Consider the following 25443-nt stretch of genomic DNA (forward strand, 5'->3'; position numbering starts at 1 on the left):
GTTTGCAGTAAAAGCTTTGAATTATTAAAAACTAAAATTGTGCTGATTCTATGTATCGGAAAAGGGAAGATGTGTTGACTGAGGCGACAAAAGTTGCTACTGCTACTGCGGCTTTAGGACATTTCGTCGAATGACATTTGGTCGAATGACGTTTGGTCGAATGACATTTGGTCGAAAGTACATTTGGTCGAAAGGACATTTGGTCGAATGGACATTTGGTCGAATTGCTTTGGAAATTTATTTTGGTCGAATGACATTTAGTTGAACGTAAATTTGGTTGAAGGCATATTTTAAAATGGTTTATTGAAAGATCACTTCGTAAAATTGATTATTGTTTTCTAAGATTTGCTTGGTAAGATTACGTATTCTTTTGAATAATCTGAATCATTGACTGTTGTTGAATAACAATGGGGCATTTTATGTAGTCTTGTTTTTAAATTTCATACATTTTTTTTTTTGTAAATTGAAATTATGTCAAAATCTAAGATTTCGATTATTATTGAAATAAACTTTTAAGGAGTAGATTTTTTGTACATTGACTGAAATATTTAGCTCTTGTGAATTTATTATTCTTTGAAAATATCATCATTCTTTGAAAAACTGCTTAACAAGTTATTGTATTATTCAAAGATGTGAACGTATAGTTTTTATTAATTTTATTATTCTTTTGTAATGTCATCGCTCTTCGTATGAACTGCTGACCATCATCTGATGGAAGCATTCGGAGAGAGTGCTCGGGATTTTGAATCTTACGAACGCAGGTAAGATTTTTTTAATGTAAAAATCAGAATTAAAACGGTAGGAAAATTTTGCTTTAAGGAAAATTTTATGGCGAAATGAATGTTAGGTGTCGGTAATTCTGCTCATGGCTAATTGGTTTATTGTGACTTCCAGCTTAAAAAAAAATCTTAAGCAAATACATGGCTTTGCTGACAGTATTGTTTCAGTATTTATGTTTGCAGTAGAAGCTTTGAACTATGAAAAAAAATTGTGTTGATTCTATGTATCGGGCAAGGGAAGACGAGTTGGCCGTAGCGACAAAAGTTGACTTGCTTCCATTTAAAATCAGCTTATCTCGAATCGCAGAACATGCCTGAATGAAAAAGCAGCATGAAACGTCAAAAACGCAAGAGGTTGATCAATATGTTGAGGGAGCGTCCATCAAATTGAACAACAAAATTTTGATAATCGCATATAGATTGTTGGTAAAATAGCTGATACTATTTTTTAATAATGAATCACACTTGTATTAACGACAAAATGCTACTCTCGACGATAGTCAGACTAAACGTAACACTTCGTTTCCATACTAATTAGATTCGACCACTATCCATTCCATGAAATGTCGGTTCGACCAAATCTCATATGCTTTCTGTTGCAAATAAACCTTTTCGACCAAATGTCCATTCGACGAAATGTCCGTTCGACCAAATGTACTTTCGACCAAATGTCATTCGACTAAATGTCATTCGACCAAATGTCTTTCGACGAAATGTCATACATTCCTCTATGAATCTATGACATTTGGTCGAAAGACATTTGGTCGAATGACATTTAGTCGAATGACGTTTGGTCGAAAGTACATTTGGTCGAACGGACATTTCGTCGAATGGACATTTGGTCGAAAAGGTTTAGTTGCAAAAGAATGCATTTGATATTTGGTCGAACCGACATTTCGTGGAAAGGATAGTGGTCGAATCTAAATAGTGTTGAAACAAAGTTTTATGTTCAGTCTGGCTATCGTCGAGAGTAGCATTTTGTCACTAATAAAAGAGTGATTGAATAATCGAAACAGTATCAGCCATTTAACGAACAATCTCTATGCGATTAGTAAAATTTTATTTTTCGATTTGATGGACGCTCTTTCATCATATTGATCAACCTCTTACGTTTTTAATGTTTCGTGCTGCATTTTAGTTCAGCGTTCAGCTTCAAGCTGATCCTAAATGGAAGCAATCCAATTTTTGTCTCCTCAGACAATTCGTCTTTCCTTACCCGATACATAGAGTCAGCACAATTTTCATTTTTAATTATTCAAATCTTCTATGCAAACTCTGTTATTCACCCGAGGTCATCAACACTGTCAGCAAAGCCATATATTTGCTTGAGGAATGTCACAATAAGACAATCGGCCATAAGTCGAGTTACCGACACCTGACATTCACTTCGTCATAAAGGTTTTTCTTGAAGATTTTTTTTAATTCTGATTTCCGCATTCAAAAATCTTACCCACGTCCGTAAGCTGCAAGACCAGGAATTCAAAGCAAGATCCCGAGCACTCTCTCTGAATTCTTCCATCAGATGAAGATCAGCAGTTCATTACGTAGAACGATGACATTTCAAATGAAGAATAAATAATGAACACATTATGTTCACATCGTTGAGTAATAAAATAAAAACTTGTTAAGCTGGTTTTCAAAGAATAGTGATATTTTCAAAGAATAATAAATTCACTAGAGCGAAATATTTTAGTCAATGTACAAAAAAATGACTTCCAAAATGTTCATTTGAATAATCATCGAAATCCTAGATTTTGGCATAACTTCAAATTACAAATCAAAAGATGTATGAAATGTGTATAACACTACATAAAATGTCCCATATTTTTTATTCAACTACAGTTAATGATTCAGATTATTCAAAAGAATACGTTATCTTACCAACTTTGTGAAATCTAGAGAACAATAATCAATTTTATGAAACTATCTTTCAATAAACCATTTGAAAATAAGCTTTCAATCAAATTTCCATTCAGCCAAACGTCATTCGACCAAAATAAATGTTCCAAAGCGATTCGACCAAATGTCCATTCGACCAAATGTCCTTTCGACCAAATGTACTTTCGACCAAATGTCATTCGACCAAACGTCATTCGACCAAATGTCATTCGACGAAATGTCCTAAAGCCGCCTCTATTTATACAGGGTCAATTACGGCGCCGGCCACGTCCTTGCAGTCAGGTGGGATTGGGGGAAGGAATGTTAGTGTGTAACCTTTGCTATTTAGAGACCGTGTTTGTCTCTGCATCTCCACAAAGGTTACTGGGAGGGATGTTTGTTAATGGGAAGGATCGTTGGGTCACAGGATTCACTTTGATAAGCGATTAGACCATGATAAATAATGATTTGTGAGATATATACATGCTTATTTGTAAATATAATATTTTCATTTGATATGAACAATTTCTATGTATTAGAATGGAAAATTATGCTGACACTTGATGTGACGAACCATTCGAAGTTTGTTGAACAAATACCTAAATGTAACATTCCTACAGCTGTCAGGACGAAAGCATGTGTTATTATATTTTACTTATTTGAAAAGAAACAAAAAACTCGATTGGTTGGAACATCATAGAACACTCTTATTCTTATGCCGACACTTACAGTGGCGAACCATCCAAAGTTTGTTGAATAAAGTGAACCTTTCGCAAGTCTACACTTGTAGTGTCGAACCATTCAAAGTTTCTTTTTTTAATTACAAAAATAAAGGTAAAAAGGGGTGTTCTGTTCTGAAACGAGCTCACCAATTGATCCTTTATCCTTCACTGTGCAGCCACAATCCACTCTCAGCCTCACTCGTTTGCTCGGCTATATAAAAGCACTCAGAAAAAAATAGGCGCGCGACCCAAAAAGGAAAAAAAAAAAACTTGGCTTTCTTGACGCACTGCCCAGCAGCAAGCGTCAAGGTCAAAGGATCAAAAAGCACTAACCGATCACGCCACTTTTTCACTTACTAGACCGACGCGCGACATGTTTGATCCTGCCCTCGTCGCTGGCCCCCGTAGGAGCAAGCGTCAAGGTCGAAAGATCAGACAGAACTCGACATTTGGCCAAATGGACGTTTGGTTGAATTACCTCAAAACATTATTTTGTATAAAATATCGTTTGGTTCAACGGATGACAGAAATTTTTTGCACAATGCATGATCGTAAGTCTATTATGGGCAAACATACTTTTCATTAGAAGCCAATGACGAATTTATCTATATTTTTTACTTACGCTTTATAGCGTGATTAGCATGCATGTATACATGTCTATATAGGATTAATTATTCTTGTACATGTACTCATTTTTCATCCAATTTTGAATCGGAAAACAGGACGTTATATTTTACAAAATTTTGCAGGAGATTGGGTACTCATTGTTGAAAGTTGAAAACATAATTCTTTATTCTTTCAAAATGTCATCATTTTTTGCAAAAAAATCTGCTTAATATCTTCGTTGCTCAGTTATTGTATTAATAAACATTGTTGATTATTCTTTAAAAATGTCATCGTTCTTATATAATTTGTTAATCTTTATCCCATGACAACTTCGAGTGGAAGTGCTCGGAAACATTAAGGCTTTCCCAAATGAAGGCGATTTTTTACGACGACAGCGACAAACAATCGTTGCGATATCGCAGATGTTTTACTGCATGCACTGTTTTATGAGCATGCCCAAGCCACGGAGGCGCGATTTCCAACACTGTCGCTGAAAATAAAATCGCGTTGATTTGGGGAAGTCTTTATAAAGTATCAAGTTTTACAGCGTACGACCGTGAGAAGAATTGGTTGAGCATGGTCACGTTGAATTGAAGAGAACGAGTTTTGATGGCCATGGCTTTTAGGAAACGATTTTGACGGAGTCCATCGGAAGTTCCGCCTGTAGGATACGTTTCCTACTCATGGTGAAATATCGTTATGATTGTTACTTCCAGCTAAATCACATTCCTTGAGCAAACATGTGGATTTGATAGCGGAGTTGATGACTTCTATCGATAATAAGTTAATTATTAATTAAATCGAAAGTATTCAAACAAGATAATTGTGATTATTCCATGTTTCGCGTGAGGTGAGACGAGTCGACTTGAGTGATGAAAGTTCACTTTCTTCTATTTGAGATCAGCTCGTAGTGAATCATCCGACTCGCAGAATAATCTTGAATGAGAAAAATGACATCAAGTAACGTCAACAATTTCGATTTTAATCGATGGAATCCCAAAATATCGCTCGTCGCTTATTAAAAGCTTGAGGTTTGTTCAGTAAAACAATTCAGATTTTCTGCACTCTATCATGTTGTTTTTGCATCTGCAACCTCCAGTAATAGCTCATATCATACAAGATTTCCGCTCTTTCAATCTCAATCACTGTGTATTAATGTCAATTAATACATTACAGAGTGATATGTAAAATAATCTGAGAAATAATCCTCTGGAACATATGCTTCATGAACCAATTATATTCTTTTCGACCAAATGTTCATTCGACGAAATGTCCGTTCGACTAGATGTACTTCGGACCAAACGTCATTCGACCAAATGTCATTCGACCAAATGTCATTCGACCAAATTTCATTCGACCAAATGTCATAGATTCGTCTCCGTGTACCGAAAATATCCGATTACTGAAGCAAATTATTATTTACATTCCGATTCCGCACGAGCGGCATTCGTGTTTGAGAGCTGATGAGCAGTGATGGAAAGTTGTGAACATTTCTTCTGAACTGGAACAAAAACAAAACTAAACGTTGGTATACACTCGTGAGCTGCTTCGTGATGCGATCTATTCCAACACTGCTGATGAGCGCTCATTGATAGGAAATACACCCGGCGAAATGATTAAGTGAACGCGAAATCCGTACAATCCGCTGAATGCATTCAGTGATTGAATGGCGAACGCGTACTCTCGTGTCTCCCATTTAAGCGCAGATTGGTTCTCTCTCCACTCCGTGAGCCTTCTTATTTTCGGTTTATCTCAATCGTTTGTGATTCGTCGGGATTGCGCCTACAGGGTGTCCGCAAATTATCCGAACAGCAAAAAATTGGAAAGTTGATCTCACATTGAAAACAATGAAAAAATAATGTCCATGTACCTTTTATAATACATCTATATGTTATCACAAAATACAACCTTAAAAAAATTCGAAATGATTGCTTGTTACTGAGATAGGCAAATTTAAATTTTTCGGAGACGTTTTTCCTGAGGGCCGCTAGTCATACTGGGGATGTGTTATCCCTAAAACCTAAAAGAGATGAATCCAAATGTCCTATTATTATTTGAAGTAATCTACAGGTTAGTGGCTTCAAGTTACACTGGAAATAGAAAATTGTACGGTTCAAATCCAGTGAGTTCTATGGACATTTCTCTTCCGTCATAAAGCTCGGAATACAGCTCCCTTTAAGACACCTCAATACATTTGGGTTGGTTTTGCAATTATTTGAAATCGGAAATGTGTCAAACTTATTTCTTAAGAATATAATATGCCAATGTTTTAAACCATGCAAGAATATTGAATTTATTATGTTTGATTGGATAGAGACAGGTCTTCAAAGTTTGTACGGATAATTCGCGGACACCCTGTAGTAGCGTTCGGCTGTCACTGAGCATTCTGTGGCAGCAGATACTTTGCATATATTTTATCGGTTGCATTTGGGTGAAAGTGAAATTTGCTATGCTTGATGTGGATCTAGAGATTCCAATGTGGACCAAGAAATTCCAGTGTGGATTCTGGATAGCCAGTGTGAACCCGAAAGCCAGTGTTGATCCTGTGATAACGATGTGGATCTGTGGATTCCAGTGTAGATCCTGGGATTCCAGTTTAGATCTAGAAATTCTATTGTGAATCCTGGTATTCCAGTATGGATCCTGAGATGCTTGTAAGAATACAGAGATAATTCCACTGTAAATCCTGGGATTCCTGCGTAAATTCTGTGATTGCATTGTGAATCGTGGGATTACAGTTTGGGTCTAATAATTCCAGTGTGGATCTTTGGATTCTTATGTGAATTCTGGAAATTCAGTGTGGATTCGGGAGTACTAGTGTGGATTGTTGAATTACAGAGTGGATCATTTAATTTCAATGCGGATCTTGAGATTCTGATGTGGATCTTGGGATTATAGTGTGGATCCTTGGATTTCAGTATGGGTTCTATGATTACAGTGTGGATCTTGAAATTCCACTATAGATCTTGGTATTCCAGTATGGATCCTGGGATTTGAGTGGGGGTTCTGAAATATCAGTGTGGATTCAGAGATTTATGTGTGGATCGTTTGATTTTTGGGATCTCAGCGTGGATCTTGACATTCCAGTAATGATCTTGGGATTCCATTGTGGATCTTAAGATTTAAGTGTAGATTCTGGGATTCCCCTATGAATTCTGTAAAATCAATGTGGATTCTGGAATTGCAGTGATTTTTTTTGTAGATTCTAGGACTCCTGTGTGGATTTTATGATTCCTTGTTGATCCTGAGATTACACTGCGAATTTTGGGATTTCAGTGTGGATCGTTAGATTCCAATTCTAGATTCTAGAAAGTCAGTATAAATGCTGGGGTTTCAAAGTAGATTCCGTGATTTCTTTGTAGATCCTGGGATTCCAGTATACATTCTTGGATTCCAGTGTGGATCTTGGGATTCTGGAATGCCAGTATGGATCTTCGTGTTCAAGTACAGATCCTGAGACTTCAGTGTGTATCCTGGATTTTAGGATCCAGGGATTTTATCGTGGATCTTGGCTTTTCAGTGGGGATTCTCGTATTCAAGTGCAGATTCCGGTGTGGATCCTGGGACTCCAGCAATTATCCTGAGATTCAAGCATGGATCTTGGGATTGCAGTGTAGGTGGAATTCTAGTGTGGATCCTGGGATTCCAGTGAGGATTCTGAGGACCCACTGTAGATCCAGGTATCGCAATGTGAATCCTGTTATTCCAGTGGGAATGGTGTAGAAAGACTTCAGGAATCTTGTGAGAACCCTATGGGAATCCCGTGCTTTTTTATGAGCACCGTGTGGACATCCTTTAAGAATCTTGAGGGAATTTTGTGGGAATCCAGTTGAATTTCTGTTGGAATTCTGTGGAAACCTTGAATAGTCCTGTACGAACAATTCTGAAATACCATGGGAATAATGTTGCAGTGTGTATTTCATCCGCATTAAACATTTCAGCATAATTTTGCAGTTTCCATACTTTGCAAACAATCTTCGTTTAATCAATTATATTAAAAGTAAACATATGATACCAACGGTAATAACGGTAATTTATGTTTGTCACAATATCTTGAGACTTTTTTCGAGACATTCTAATTTCAATCATTCAATCAAGTTGTTTTATTTTTTTTATTATTTTGCATGCATATCGTGTACTGTACAAAATTGTGACTAGATATTCATTTAAATTTCGCATCCTTTTAACATTCTGCGATCCTTCAAAAAAAAAATCAGGTGATTTTTATGAATGTAAAATAATTGAGATATTATATGAATATAAAATAAATAAAATAGTAAACAACATAAAATGAATGAAATTTTCAAAAAACCTTGCTTGAATTTGATTTAAAATCTTAGAGAAATTCCTCATGAAATTAATAGAAAATTATCAAATAATACCAGCAGTTATGTCTAAAAAAAATAATTAGACTCGATAAAATCAGAGACGAAGAGAGACATAGTAGTCGGTTTCAGATTGGGTACTACTTCTAATACTGCATTTGGTCCCTTGGTACTGCAAGAGGTACCCAAGTTTGACAGATCGCGGTACACTTATCACGCCATTCTAGATTTTGCTCCATCAACTTATGTTCTCTAACATTTTGGGCAACTGAAAGGAACATGGAGGTCTTTATTTCGTCTTTGGTGAAATCCTCAAGAGAATCTTGAATTAATTCCTAAAAAAAAACAATGGCAGTATTCCTGAAACAAATCTTAAAGGAGTTGCGGTTGTAATTACTGCAAGAATTTAAGAGGGAATGTATGTTGACAAATTGGATGCATTGTTGATTGTCCCCTTAGAAAAAAACAATTTGTGTAGGTTCGGATGTTCCCTTAGTAGACAGTCCCCTTTAGTCGCACAAGTGGCTTTTTTATCGCCGTTTTAATATAAATCGTTTCATTTTTTTTGACGTGAAGGAGTTCTGACAAAATAAAAAGCTTAAAGATGATGTAAAAGTAATACCGCTTGCTTTATTTTTCAATATTATACGAATATTTATTCTCAGCTATGCGGCTATTGGTACATCGACCCTAATTCAGAAAAAAACGTTGAGAAATATTTGGAGTGAGGGGAATCCATTAGAAGAATTGCCTTGATTTTAAAATAATACATTTGGATACCTTGAGCAGTTTCTGGAAAAACTCGTTGAAATTTCACAGAGCATTATTTTCTGTTTAAGGAAGATATAGAAAATTAAATTTTTGAACCGTTTTAAATTTTGAACCACCCTTGTGCACATGCTTGAGGCCAACATACTCCTTTTGTATACATAGTAAGTAGATACCAAAAGATGGAGCGAGTGGGAATATAAATTTTAATCAAACTTTATCTTCGGTAGACTGCGCGATGAGATAATCCGACTTGAAGTCGCTGTTGTTTGCCCGCTTGAGGAAATGCTCCTCCTCCGCATCGTTTGTTTAAATTTTGATTTGCTTACAGATCTGCACTATCTATCGTGGAACGCCGAGATTTTCTTTTCCTATTCCTATATTTCCATAAGGGGAAAGAAAGTCCAGCTAAAATATGGCACTCCATTTCCGATTCCGAGCTTTTACCGCAGAGCATATATTTTCCCGGGGAAAAACCACCGAAATAAAGTGGAAAATGGAGCACTGATGCACTTTCGTGGCGTTGGGTCCTGAATGCAGTTCGTTAGGTTATAGGACTGCTACTGTAATATGAAATCGAGACAGGGAGTTGGTAGAGGAAAGTGTAGGTGGAAGCGAAAAAAAGCCAACCTCCATTTATTTATACGTGGACTATTATTGGGTCCCCGAGAGAGAGCCAAGTGAACAAACGATGACCATTGTCGTATATTTCAGCACACTGCATCAGAACCACAGTTCTTCTGGCGACTTTTCGGATGAACGGAACGTGGCAAAAAAAGCTGACAAATAAGGCTCTCGGAAGGGATTTTGTTTGCAATATTTACGACAACCTGTTCTGATGTGGGTTTTATGGAACAGGCTTGACTGAGGGAGATATTTCGTTTAGTCTTCATGTTTTCAAAGTGTACAGAACAAACTGTTAGAAATTGAGCTACTTCATGGTGCCATATGGGCATGTTTTCTGGATATATATGAGCTTTTTCTGGAATTTGATAGTAGACTACTTTTATACTAGACTAAACCATGCAAGTAAGTTTTAAACATTTATTATTGCATTACACAAAGTAAACTTTGATTAAATAAAATTCATCAATAATTCATTGTAAAGATTTTTAAACCATCTGCCTTCGTGGCGCAATCGGTTAGCGCGTTCGGCTGTTAACCGAAAGGTTGGTGGTTCGAGTCCACCCGGGGGCGGGATGTTTTTTTTGTTATTTGATACCGAACATCGACATTGATTCTTTATTAATGCTTATCTGCATTCGTCGATTTCCCTTCATTGTTGCTTTCTTTGCCTTATTGCAGAAAACTGATTCCCATTCCATAACAAGTGTTCGTGCTTTAGAATAAAGAATCACTATATATTGCTTAATGAACAATAAATATTACAGATTTATTCAATTTGTGCGAAGTTATTAGCGAAAGAGAAGATCGATGAAGAGTAAACGCTCATGTCAGTTAAGTCCTGATGAAGGAACAGTGTCAAAACCTAGCGTAACTTTTCAAAGTGACCTATTTAACATTAAGTTTCTTTTTTGTTTCTATTTTTCAATTTTTAAATGCAAAGACGTAGTAATTGCTATGATTTATGGTTGTAAAATACCACTCACAACCGAATCACTTCTTTTTCACGCATCGTGTTGATGTTTGTTGGCTTTTCTGTGATCTTTCTAAAACGCTATTTTAATGGTATTTCTACTAGAGATGGTCGGGTCTCGGGTTTTCAAATCCGAAACCCGACCCGAACCCGAACTCGACGGGTTCGGGTCGGGTTCGGTTTTAATTTTTTTTTTTCGGGTTCGGGTTCGGGTCGGGTTTGAAGGCTACAAAATTATCAGGTACGGGTCGGGTTCGAGCTTGAAAAAAATCGGGTTTGGAGAAAATTGAAACCAGAGTAGAAACCTGAAAGCTTCCTTATGCATCAGAAATGATGAATTTATCATCTTTAAAAACGTAGGTTCTATGCGGGTTTTTCTTTGATTTTTTTTCGGGTTTCGGATCGGGTTCGGGTTTGAACAGCCAAAACTGTTCGGGTCCGGGTTGGGTCCGGGTTTGCCTTTCAATTTTTGTCTCAGGTTCGGGTCGGGTCCGGGTTTGAAGAAATAATATATGTCGGGTACGGGTCGAGTTTGAAAAATGTGAAACCCGACCATCTCTAATTTCTACTCACCGTAGCTATACAAAAATCTAGTACGATATTTGAAACACTTTAATGTTTCTCGCGCCATGCTCTTAGGAGCAATAAATGACTTAAATTCATCGATTTGTGCTCGAAAAATTCTGTGGATGGAGGCTTACATATAGGCCATGATGTTTTATTTTTGGTCGGCACACATAACACTGTGGCTCGTCCTGTTGGGTGGCTCGAGAGGGTGCTTTAACTCAAAAGCGGTCGCGCATTCAACCATCGCCAGCGCCACCTCGCTTGAGCTGTGTATGAAAAGCGAGCTTTTTTAAAGGTGCGTGTACTCAGTATACGCATGCAACCGATTTAGGGTTAATGGGTGATTGGAGTGGGTGGCAACATTATGTTTACGTACTCAATCAACTTTCACCTTAAAAAAGTATTTCAATGTGTTGCCAAAATTGGGATGGAACTGTATCATTTATACCTGACATGTACTTACCACGTCAATGATTTGCATCAACGTCAGTCCGAAGCTGAGCTGCAGCGGATCGGATTCGTTGACCACCGGCCTCTCCAGGGTGTTGTAGGTATCCAGCAGATCGTGCAGCAACCGCTTCTCGTTGTATCCCGCCTTACACACTGTTGGTAGAAAAATACAGAAGAAAAAACATACTTGTTATCTGATTCTGTTGAAAAGCACCATTTTGGAAGACACCCATAAGTGCCAAAGTTACAAATGCAAAAAGCATCCCAGCCCAATCGTTCGATAAGGTCCCCCTTATCTCTAATCGAAATCACACATGTCCCTTTTCTCCATATAAAGGGCTACTTTCTTGCTATTTTCGTTTCTTTACGTCTTTGGGTGGGCGGGGGCCAGTTCGGAAGGTGTTGAAGTCATTTGAGCGGAAACGTCCACACGCCATTGTCCACCATTTCCGTACGGCAGAAGCCCTTCATCCCGACGGTTATTATCATCATTATGGGGTGTAATAATGTGTGGAGGACGCCGATGATGCTGATGGTGATGGCAGTGCACGGTGTGCCTGAAACCGTTATCAACGTAAAAATGTCTACCAATTTGGTATTCGGGAGACTTTTATGTACAGTATCAATTTGGTTTGAGTAATAATCTGCAACTTACTTATCTATATAAATAAAAATGGAATGGTGTTTGTATGTCACGAAATGGGTAGAGAACGGTCCAACGGATTGTCACAACTCTTTCACTGTTGCATTAGCCAAGGGTTCCGACGTGTTCGTGCGTAGAAAAAGTTTAGGTAAGTCTTCGGAATAGTCTTAGAAACGGGAGGAAACTAATGTGCCATTTTGTTTGGGAGATTGTATGACATTTTTCAACAGCCTACTTGATGGCAAGACGAAGTTTGCCGGGACAACTAGTTTTAAATAAATGAAAACCAAATTTAGGACTAAATCATTTAATTCCACTAGAGTTTGTATCCTTGGATAGGTACGGGTATTTCGACCTCTACTGGAAGGCCGTATTGAGTGTCGTGTACTAGACTCGAATTCTGCTTGCCTCGTCGAGAAAAGCTCGTCGAGAAGTGTATGAACTAAATTTGGTTTTCAATGTATCCGTTAATAACGGTTTCAGGCACACCGGGCACGGTGATCATCAGTGTTGTGCCCGAACATTGAGCTACTCACCAGCTGGACGTGAACCGAATGGAAACGGATGGGATTGCTCGGTTGAACGAGGTGAAATGGCGGCATGAATGTCCCATTGAGAGGGCAATTTGAAATTGATACCGGTATTGTTGGCACGTCTCGTGGAGGATATGGCTAGGTGGAGAGTGCGCTGTGAATATTACACCACCCACGTGTGAATGGACGGCATCAGAGGGCAGTGATTGGCTATCTATGAGGACCATGCAACAAACAACTGTTACAGAGTGAAAATCCTGAAAATGGTCGAAATTATGGGGAAAATCAATTTTGAGAAGACAGTGCGCATCGTACCTTCTGTGCGTAAACAATTGTTTTTTTTTATTAAATTTAAATTATTTTAAATCTCGTAAATTTTAGAAACTTCGTGAAGCAATATTAATCTCTTTTTCGGTCCTTTTTTGGATTCGTGCCTTCGATTTTTCGTTGGACCCGTTAGCGAAAGCTAGTGGTGGTAATCCTTCTTGAACACCCTCAGCCAACAAATATGTTCACATAACTGAGACTGCAAGCGAATAAAGTGAACACTTATTCGGTAAAAACAGATTGTATAAAATGCACCCATTCGCTCTATTCGCACAAATCTGGAGGCCATATACGAGAATTTATCATGGTCAATACAACTCCAGACAATTTGATTTGGCGTTCACTATAATTTCATGTATGATTGTGTGTTGCAGTTTATATGACTTAATTTTTACACATAAATAAAATTAAAACAAATAAAATAGCATGAGATGAGCCTCGAACCTCTAATGGTATTACCCTGGGAGGGAGCAACCGATACAAAATTTATGTATGTTATGGTGAACCGAGATTGTGCTGTCACGAACTGCCACTGTGAGCCCGGATCTTAAACAATGGACGAACATGATAAAAGCGCGTAATTAATCAAAACATTCTTTGGCACTTCATCCAAGGTGACAAGAATCAGCCAGCGACTTACGCTGGCTATAAAACGACAAAGGATGATTCAATTTTGACATTTCTTGCCTTCATAGCAAAGGCTAAGCATGCCATTTAAGTTTATTTATTGGATTGCCAAAGGTTTTCACAATATTTGCCATGCATTTCTCCGTAAAGAAGCTTTACAAATAGTTTTATTTTTTTACAGTTTCAACCTGTTTCAACCACCTAATATCTCTTCATAATATTTGAGATATCCACAAGTTATAATATCTTCTGCTAGGTAGGATAAATGGCTCTACCCCATTTAGCATAATGCCATTTGGCATAATGCCGTTTGGCATAATGCCGTTTGGCATAATGCCATTTGGCATAATGGCCATTTGGCATAATGGCCATTTGGCATAACGGCCATTTGGCAAATGGCAAACGGCCCTCTTTCAAATATAAGCTGTTCTTTTAGTTTGCAGCGTAGCGAATCATAAGCATGCCATGATCGATTTTTATTTACATCGGACGCCCTTGATACCGTGATTTAAATTTCCAGCTTCCAGCTCAGGGCACTGACCGCAATGATTGCCGTCCACAGTTGCTACTCCGTTATTGCAAAAACAAACTGTACCTACACAGGGAACCAACGGAACCAACAAACGCTACTCAGGATCAGTAGCATCCTCAATGTGTCGTACTTGTACTGGTGCTCCCATTATTATAACTAACAATAATGATGCAGACATATCTTCCGATTTTTTTTCACCCGCCTAACGCGAACCGGCCACAATTGATTTGGATTCCATCGTTCGCCCACCAAGAAGCATGCAACAAATTCATCAGTTCAAACACTACTCGGTGATGTGGATCACGCCTAACCGGATTCCTGATATTACTCGGGTACGCATTGCATGCCAAACGAGTGTGTTTCTGGTTCCATTGCTCTCGTTTGAGCAAGTTACAAAACCAATGGACCAAACACTACTAAATCATGGACACCAAAAAGTAATTTTTCTTCTACCTTATGCATTAGAATGTAGAGGACGTCGTAATTATGGACTTTAGACGAAAAAAGTCGGAATTTAGTCCAAAAACATCGTGAAAAGGCCTTTCTCCGGCTTTCAAAGCGTCCAACAATTCGTTATAATTCCCTAAACTGCAAACTCAAAAGAACAGCTCATGGTTGAAAGAAGGCGAATTTTACTATAGGGCTGCCCATTAACCACGTGGTCATTTTTTTAGAAATTTCAGACTATACCCCCTCCTGACCACAAGTGGGAAATTATAAAGTTTTTATGGACCGTGGTCTTTGACCAGACCACCCTTTCCGCCTATAAATGACCATGTGGTTCATGGACGACCCCCTATCCTAATTCATAGTCCCATATGCTATGGGATGCCTCTCTTCTTGGACTAAAAATCATTGTCAATATTTGCCCTTTTTCCAGTAAATTTACTTGTCCTAGCCAAACATTTCAAACACTTAAAATATTGAAATGTGAAAGAAAACAAATATTTTTGTTTTAATTATGCCAGATGGCCGTTATGCCAGATGGCCGTTATGCCAAATGGCCATTATGCCAAATGGCATTATGCAAAATGGGGTAGAGCCAGGATAAATTTACAAAAATGAGATAGTTGTCACATCAAAATTCGAATAATTACCTATCTGAAGTTGGGAGAGTATTGCAGAAGATCCTTGAATACTGAATTTATTGGAGGATCCCTTCAGATGTGTTTAATCTTTCCAAAACAGATACTGTAGAATTGTCTAGTGTTAATCATCTATTGCGAAAGACAAAAGATCACTCATAATTTTGGTAGCTAGTTACAGCCGTAGTTTAAAAGCCAGACTGCAATAGAAACAATGACCATACACCGAGTTTCGTGGAAGTCACAAATAGGGAAAGTGGTGGTAAAATGAACAGAGGTGGTAAAATGAACACCATGCCTTTTACCGAGAAAAAACAAATTTCGATGGATTTTCATCACGCATGGACGATTTAGAGCTAAACTAAGATTTTCGAAAACCACGTTTGAAAATTAGAACTAACGTAAATTTTAGCTCGGAAGACTTCAGGTTTTTCGGCGAGGTGAATATCGTTATGATATGATGTCAATTCTGATACCTTAAGAATTCTTTTTGAATGGGTTACAATCATTAATGGATGTATTTTCGGTGGGGCAATGAAAATTTTCAGAAATATTTGTTTTGCTCACGTTTTTGCATGGTGTTCGTTTTACCACCAACCGCTGTTCATTTTACCCACATAGTGCAGGTAAAATGAACATTTGCATCGCTTTTTGATAGCGATGAAATTATGTGAAAATTTAGCTATTTTAGTCTGAATTCATGTTGCTGCTATAGATTACATCCCTATTTTTGAAGTTGTGCGATAGAACTTTAGAAATTTCTCGTTTTTCCATCAGAAACAAAATGATTTCCTTAAGGTGTTCATTTTACCACCCCTTCCCCTATCACAAAGCCATACTGCGTGTCGTCCAGCCTCGTGGCCATATTATAAAGACTTCGAATTATAAGGACCAACTCTTCTTTAAGCATAACAATATTACAAATCTGTGTTGATCGCTGTGGAAACAAAAAAAACTTGTTGAATATTTTGAATCTTTGAGAAGCTGTGGAGTAGAACTATAAATAAAATCGGCAATCGCAAATTCCAAACATCCGATGAAGATGTGAATTATAGTATGCCAGAAACAATGAGCGACAAGAAAATATGACATAATCTAACAATTTCGAGCTGGTGTTGCTCTCTACTTCCTTCAGAACCTTTACACAATGATCGGGATGTTGAAAGATATTTATGGTTTGCCTTTCAGTGAGATTATCAGAAGTTATCAGCTGATGAATGATTGGAAAAATGTTCGAGCATATAGTTATAAAATAGATAATAGTTTTCCTATTTTGATTAACGTGATAGAACGGTTCGAAAATTGTAACATTAAATCATAAACAACATAGACTGTGATCATCGCAAAGCTTTTCTCATCGTAATATGCTGTTTTTCATCACGCATGAAACGGCCTACTTTCCTACACTGAGCTATGCAATGTGGTAATAGTCATTACGCAACTGGAATTATTACTATTTTTATATTACGCAACGCTTTTCCATTACGAAACTGTTTTGTGTTACGTAATGCATCATTACACAATAGAGTGCTTCGTGAAGCCCAAGCAGGAAAGTTCGGTTTTGCGTCGTCCGATAGATTTTGCTCACGGTTTCGCGCGTGTTTTTGTCGCCGGAGATTTTTTTTTTCTTACGCGTATCGTTATTTTATACAATCCGATGACTCTGGAGGGATCGGTTTTGCTTTTTACTGGCTATTGAGCAAAAATATTACTGCACAATCGACAAGCATTTCGCAAAAGACATTATATACTATAAATAAACTATTGTTTTCTCTTTTGATTGCCGGCATTCAAAAGATTAAATTGAGAACACTTAAACAACAAATGTTTATGGTCTATCGCCAGATTTCTAGGTGAATTCTGACAATATACCCAATCCCAAGTTACGGTAAAGATGGGCGTGGCCGGGAATAGTGATATTCATGCTTTTAGTATTCTTGTTTATGATTTGAGCAAGGTATACTCCCCTGCCTTGTTCCTGAAAGTAGTCAGAATGAGATTATTGAAAAGAAACATGAATGTTTCTAGTATCCAATCTACGAAGTATACCGTAACTACGCTAACGCTAACGCTAACGCTAACGTAATGCATCATTACACAATAATTTCCAGTAGAATAAAAAAAAACATAAAACAGTATGGATCGGAACGATATGAGGAGATTTTATGCTCATAACTTTGGACTCAGTTGATCAATCATCAAAATTTTATCGGTTTTGTGTAAGGGATTATCTGCACCTCCAAATGCATCCAATAATATACTGTTTTTCAGCAGGGGAACCCGGAAAAAACAATCCAGATCTAATAAACACACACAATCACATTTACTCGACAAATGATGCCCATTGAAAGCAAGTCTGATCATTTTGAATACAGGCGACCATTTTAGGTCAAGCATGTAAACCCCCCCGAGGAGGAAAGAATAACTCGCCAATAACTTATGCACACCATATTTTGGTATCATACCACAATTAGGTATTGTTCAGTTATCAATACCTCATTTTGGTATTATAATGGTATTTGAAAAAAATGTTTAAAACAATTCAAAATACAGGGGATAGGCAAAATGATTGAGATAGGCAAAATTTTGCCTAAATTCAAATGCTCATAACTTTATGAAAAATTGATAAAATTGGATGCATTTGGAAGCAGTCGACGGCAAATTTGGTCTACTTTCAGGAACATGCTTGGCCATGCATATTGGCCACTGGACACCGGAGATGTTCCGGATTTTCCGAGGTCATGTCTAAATGTCATTTTTTCTGTCACTTGTATTTTTGTGCGGTGTAAAGTTGGATAGATGTTTACTATTTTCCTAGAAACTAGAACTAATAGGAAGTCGAATGCCGTCGGACGCATCAAGATTGGTTGGAAATCTTCAGAAATATGACCATTTCCGTAAAATGGATCCGGAAAACATGGTCAGTCATGTATGTATTTCCAATTATGTAAATATTAACCAGAACTATATCCAAGTGGGCATCAACCTTAAAAATAATGTTTCCAGCAGCATATTCAAAACCATTAGATACGTAGACCACTCGACAGAAGGTTCCAGGTGCCCTGGGGAAAGTGGTCAATTAGGAACATATCTGGAACCATTTCAATATGGGCATCAAACTTCATGGTTTTCAAAGCTTATGCTATCCGAAGCATTTCCAGCACCACCGGCTGCCATGACTACTTAATTGTAGGTTCCAGGTGCCCCAGGGGATTTGGCCAATTTCGCCGTTCACCTGTTAAGAATCACCTTCTACCATGAACAGTAGGATCCATGTGACTTGAAGGATGTGGAGCATTTTCAGAATCACAAGATTAAATAACCACTCTATAGTAGATTCCATGGGCTTCTAGAGATGTGGCCAATTCGGAACATAACCACATCCCCAGGGCCCATGGAAACTATTACACAGTGCAGTGGTTATATAAATATCTTGCACTGTAAATGCTTCTAGTAGCATAGCCTTAAAAAAACTTGATGTTTATACCCATACTGATGTGTTTTCGGGCATGTTTTGAATTGGCCACATGCCCGGGGGCACCTGGAACCAACTATAGAGTCGTCATGGCAGCCGGTGGTGCTGGAAATGCTTCGGAAAGCATAACCTTTGAAAATCATGAAGTTTATTGCCCATATTGATATGGTTCCAGATATGTTCCTAATTGACCACTTCCCCCAGGGCACCTGGAACCTTCTATAAAGTGGTCTATACATCCAATGGTTCTGAATATGCTGCTGGAAACATCATTTTAAAGGTTGATGCCCACTTGGATATAGTTCCGGATAGTATTTACATAATTGGGAATAAAAACATGACTGACCATGTTTTCCGAAACCATTTTACGGAAATGGTCATATTTCTGAAGATTTCCAACCAATCTTGATGCGTCCGACGGCATTCAACTTCCTATTAGTTCTAGTTTCTAGGAAAATAGTAAACATCTATCCAACTTTACACCGCACAAAAATACAAGTGACAGAAAAAATGACATTTAGGCATGACCTCGGAAAATCCAGAACATCTCCGGTGTCCAGTGGCCAATATGCATGGGCAAGCAAGTTCCTGAAAGTAGACCAAATTTGCCGTCGACTGCTTCTAGATGCATCCAATTTCATCAATTTTTCATAAAGTTATGAGCATTTGAATTAAGGCAAAATTTTGCCTATCTCAATCATTTTGCCTATCCCCTGTACTTCATTTTGGTATTCGACAGCTATTGAGGACTGCTGGAGGTATTGAACTAGTATTGAAAAATTTCACTTTTATATGGAAATCCATCAAGTATTATTTAGGTATTACAATACCTGATCTAGTTATCAGCTTGGTATTTGTAGAATATGCAGAAGGTATTATTTGAGGTATTTTACCTCTTATGCAGGGCTCATTCATACCTCATTCAGGTTGTAAGTATTGGAAATTATCTGGTATGGAATACCTCAATTTGGTATTCAGTAGGGAAAGTGTACCAGTTATGGCCATAGTGGTTCCCTATTTGGCCATATGCAAATTTTAGATAACTTTTACATTTTTAATCTTTTTGAATGTTTTAACATCAAGATTTATCCTTTATTGTACTGCTAAAACACAAAAGATTTTTCAAAATGTGAAGACATTCAAGATATCACGTATGGCGAAATAGGGAACCACTATGGCCATAACTGGTACACCTACCCTAGTTATTTTCTTCTGCTCGGGCCGTGTTTGGTTCCAAAAACAAATCTTTACCATTTACCATTAATTTTTGCTAAACGGAGTGTGGGTTCGATTCCCGCCCCAGCCGAAGAAAACTTCTCGTCAAACGAAAAATTCTTCACTGATCCACTGGTCGTTCCGTGTGCCCGTTGTCTAATGTTAGTTATGTTCAGTCTGTGCAGCCTATGGCTGAAGACGGTGTAAATTGTCCTTTTAAACATCAAACAACACTGTTTCCGATCCACACTGTTTGAAGAGAATTCTCATCAGAATCCTCTCAGATTCTTCTCAATCTTCTCGAGATACTCATCAAAATCCTTTCAGGATTCTCATCAGAATCCTTTCAATACACTCACCAGAATCGTCTCGCAGTTCTCGTCAGAAACCTCTCGGGATTGTCATCAGAATCCTTTAGAAGTTCAAATTAAAACCCCGAGATTTTTATCAGTATCCTCTCTAGATACTCATCAGAATCAGCTTGTGATTCGCAGCAGAAATCTTTTGGGATGATCGTCAATATCCTCTCAAAATTCTCAAGGATTCTCTTTGGACTCTCATTAGAATTCCTCAGGATTTTCATCAGCGTCGCCCCAAATTCTCACCAGAATCATTCCAGAAACTTCGTTAAAATCGCTTCTATATCATAATCGTTCCATAATATTCATTAGAATTGACTCAAATTAGAACTTTTAGGATTCTCACCTAAATCCTCCCAGGACTCTCATCACAATCCTTCAAAGATTCTCAACAGAACCCTTCAAGGATTTATTAGAATTCTTTCAGCAATCTCATCGGACTTCTTTTCAGATTCTCAAAATGAACTTTCGAGAATTCTCAACACGATCTCTTGAGGACTTCCAACAGTATCCTTCTGGAATTCTCATGAAAATTCATCCATCATTCTCATCAGAATTCTCCCAGTATTCTCATCAGGAACCTTCGAACTCCTGATCCTGGAATCGTTCATTTTGAGAATTATTCATCTGAGTTAAAAGCTCTGAACAAAACAAAGCCGTTCACTTCTTCTAAGGCCTAATTGAGCGCAATCTTTGCCAAGTTGCCATTTTTAGATTCTTGAAATCTGCTTTCTTCTATTGCTTATAACGGCTTCTGTATAATAATGATGAGAATTAGTCAAAACACATAATGTTAAAAACATTGTAAAATTTTGTATTCAGCACGAAGCGGCCCAATGATATCATGGAGGATATCCACTGTTCGCATCGTACCAATCATCGAATCTATATTAAAGCACAAAGTGTCTGACGTTGACCAGACACGGAATCATTCGCTAAGTGAGTCCATCTGTCACGAAGAGATGACGGGAAATGGCGTAATAGCGTTAATTAACTGACACCGATGCGTAATGGATAGGCCAAAAGCCTGATGAAACCCTATAAGGACAATGGCCTGTAACACAAAATTTCACTCTCCTCCAACAGATATATGTTTTTTCTATTCGAATGTTAGCAAATAAGGCTCATTTTCTCTGCCACAGAAGCCAGTTACCTCATCTCGCCAGAAATCGATACATTTCTGACCCAGCACCCTTTTCACCACCGGTTAATGGAGTGGCCAAGGTTGAATCTCCCCACCCCCCTTCACCTGATACGGAGAAAATAATAAACTCCACCCGCAAACGATCTTGTCGCTCCTCCCGAGTCACTCTTTCTCCATCTTTATCGCATTAGCCCAAAACTGGGAGGAGGCAAACCTTCATCAAAAACCGTCTCACGCAGAGCCGGACCGTTGTCTACCTTTTCCGGTTTTTGTCGAATTCCGAAAACTACACCTGGATTAAGATGACTACCTTGACAGTGCACGGTGGTCCAAATTAAAAAATCATAGCAAAAATTACGCATTTCAAATTTTTTTAAAGATTTGATTAGAACAAGTGTCGTGCAGACCCTATATTGGGCATAGAAGCCACATTTAAGAATAAAACTACATTCTATAAAATAATCTTGTTTTTAATACACTTTAAATCTCTCAACTCTTTTGAAAATGAATGTTTAGGCAAACTTTGTCAAAAGGATTATTTACCAATCAATTTCTAAAAAATAAATGAAAACCAAATTTAGTACTAGAGATTTATCCTTTGACAGAACGCGTATTTAGACCTCAACTGTAAGGCTGTTTTCAGTGTCGTGTGCTAGACAGAGTCGAAACATGTTTAAAAATTGTTTTTATTTGTCTCGCTTTTTCTAAAACTGGACCTCTGTGCACCGACGACGACGGAGACTGTGAAGGTAAACCACGCGAAATATGAATCGACCACAAAACAGGACGCCCTATCGTGCGTAATGGAAATCTATAAACTCGCTAACTTTATGAGGATGATTGGCGCTCAACGTTCCACCTCTCGGAACCATCCGCAGCAAGCTTGTATATCCCATCTGCAAGCCAAGACTGAAACGACTGCGACAACTTTGAAATGAGAAAAGAACTAGATTGAGGTCACGTGATCTTTTGCACCATTTTCGCGTCGTTCGGAAGTCCACGAGGAGAAAGGAGCATTTGCAATGGGAAAATCTAATTTTCTTTTCTCCGGAATCGACTTGACCCAAATAGGGATATTTTGAAATCTTCTACTGGAATCTTAACAGTGACTTTAATACACACACCAATCAAGGGGGCAGCTTTGATCCCACTGACAGTGGAAAGGCACGTCAAGGGCCAAACCGGAAATGCCAAATCAGAACCAATCGTCGATTATTGGTGGAAATTTGCTTGTTCGGTGAAATGTGGCTAATACCGATACCGCTGTGAAATGAGCTGACGACGTTGATGAGGCAAATTAAATTGTTGCGTCCTTCCGCTTTCACCGGAAATGATGTGTCCTCGTGAAGGCTAGAAGTCGGAATAAGCAAATTTGTTTTGGGAATGAAATCCGTACACAGCAAGAGGAAATAACTTGATTATATTTTTTGTGCTGTACGGAATGTTTGGATGTAATGACCATAACATCGATTTCATTTAAAAACAGAGAATTCTCTGATCGTAAATTCAAATCAAAATCCATACAAATTCAAAGCCAAATCCCAAATTCCAATATCTAAAATTCAAAGCCAAAAGTTCAAGGTCCAAAATCACACGTTAAAAGTCAAAAGTCAAAAGTCAAAAGTCAAAAGTCAAAAGTCAAAAGTCAAAAGTCAAAAGTCAAAAAAGTCAAAAGTCAAAAGTCAAAAGTCAAAAGTCAAAAGTCAAAAGTCAAAGTCAAAAGTCAAAAGTCAAAAGTCAAAAGTCAAAAGTCAAAAGTCAAAAGTCAAAAGTCAAAAGTCAAAAGTCAAAAGTCAAAAGTCAAAAGTCAAAAGTCAAAAGTCAAAAGTCAAAAGTCGAAAGTCAAAAGTCAAAAGTCAACAGTCAAAGACCAAAGACAACCCATATCCAAATCTAATCTGAATCGAAAATCAAAATTCATGATTAAAGTCGATATGCAAATAAATTTTTTTTTCAAACTAAAACTACAATTAAACCTTCATAAGCCCATATTTAGGGAAGCTTCGGATCATGGAGCTATCAAGTCATGTAGCAAATATTCTTTAAAAAGCTTATCGCTCATAAGTTTGATTGTAACACAGCGCAACAAAAATGACATTTTTGCGTGTCTCAAGGATCAAATTATATGTCTCTAGTAGATTTGGGGTTGCTGAATCTGATGCCGTTCTCGGAAATTTCCCAGCACGTCACAATTTTTAGCTACAGGTCGCCAAAGTTGTATAAAACATTGGTTTTATTGATGTTTACCTAAAATTTGAAGTATATTGTATCAAACTTTTTTGTGATCTTATCCACCAAGCATGCAAAAAAGGACTTAAACTTTCGTTTTAGATATATTTTGGTCGAAATTTTACAATTAAATTTAGATTAAACCTATCTTTTTCAACATGCTTGCAGTCTCCATACAAAATTCTTAGCTTCTCTTATATGGCAAAATACAATACTTTTCTAAACCATCAAAAAATAAGTTTTCCACATCACAAATATTATAAACTTTGATGATAAGTATTGTTATACACATAAAGTTTGAATTCTGTGGCAAATTAGGTAAATAAATTGCCGTACAAGCTGGCAAACTTGCATGCAAGTTGGCTGAAATAGTCAATTTTTTGCATTTTCAACAACCAATATCTCAAAAACTAGATGTGCTATGATATTTCTGTAAACGGTAATGGATTCAGCAACCATTTATTAAGTAAATAGAGATATTTTGATGCTGGAGACAAAAACGTGTTCCGCAGTGTAATTGGACAACCAAGAAAATGTTCAAAGTTACATCTAAACAGAGATTCATATTAGAATTTAATTAGAAATTCAAATCATAAACCGAATGAATGAATATTCAAAACAAATCAAATTAAAATTCAAATCGAAATCCAAATCTGAACACACCTTCTCATTCAAAATTAAACAAATATTCAAAGTCAGAAAACCAAAATTCATAAACCAAAGCTCAAAGCAACAGCTAAAAGCCAAAGCCCGAAGCCAAAGCCAAAGACCGAAGCTAAAGCTGGATGTCGAAGCCCGAAGCTTAAGCTCAAAGTTAAAGCCCGAATTTGAGCCCGAAGCCAAATCCAAGATCCAAAATCCAAAATCGAAAATCGAAAATCGAAAATCGAAAATCGAAAATCGAAAATCTAAAATCGAAAATCGAAAATCGAAAATCGAAAATCGAAAATCGAAAATCGAAAATCGAAAATCGAAAATCGAAAATCGAAAATCGAAAATCGAAAATCGAAAATCGAAAATCGAAAATCGAAAATCGAAAATCGAAAATCGAAAATCGAAAATCGAAAATCGAAAATCGAAAATCGAAAATCGAAAATCGAAAATCGAAAATCGAAAATCGAAAATCGAAAATCGAAAATCGAAAATCGAAAATCGAAAATCGAAAATCGAAAATCGAAAATCGAAAATCGAAAATCGAAAATCGAAAATCGAAAATCGAAAATCGAAAATCGAAAATCGAAAATCGAAAATCGAAAATCGAAAATCGAAAATCGAAAATCGAAAATCGAAAATCGAAAATCGAAAATCGAAAATCGAAATCGAAAATCGAAAATCGAAAATCGAAAATCGAAAATCGAAAATCGAAAATCGAAAATCGAAAATCGAAAATCGAAAATCGAAAATCGAAAATCGAAAATCGAAAATCGAAAATCGAAAATCGAAAATCGAAAATCGAAAATCGAAAATCGAAAATCGAAAATCGAAAATCGAAAATCGAAAATCGAAAATCGAAAATCGAAAATCGAAAATCGAAAATCGAAAATCGAAAATCGAAAATCGAAAATCGAAAATCGAAAATCGA

General features: G+C 37.3%; 1 protein-coding gene and 1 non-coding gene across 3 annotated transcripts in view; one reads left to right on the forward strand and one right to left on the reverse strand.

Moving 5' to 3' along the window:
- The window catches only part of LOC5567018 (neuronal acetylcholine receptor subunit alpha-7), a 414734-nt gene that overhangs the window by 204571 nt on the left and 184720 nt on the right, over positions 1-25443 (reverse strand). For both annotated transcript variants that reach the window (XM_021847824.1, XM_001651358.2), the window contains exon 3: positions 11706-11845. In XM_021847824.1, coding sequence (XP_021703516.1) covers positions 11706-11845 — 140 coding nt within the window. The remainder of the gene's footprint in view (positions 1-11705; positions 11846-25443) is intronic.
- Trnan-guu lies at positions 10202-10275 on the forward strand. Its single transcript has one exon. It is a non-coding gene; the product is annotated as a tRNA-Asn (tRNA).

This window comes from Aedes aegypti, chromosome 2, assembly GCF_002204515.2.
Source record: "Aedes aegypti strain LVP_AGWG chromosome 2, AaegL5.0 Primary Assembly, whole genome shotgun sequence".
Classification (NCBI taxonomy): Eukaryota; Metazoa; Arthropoda; class Insecta; order Diptera; family Culicidae; genus Aedes; species Aedes aegypti.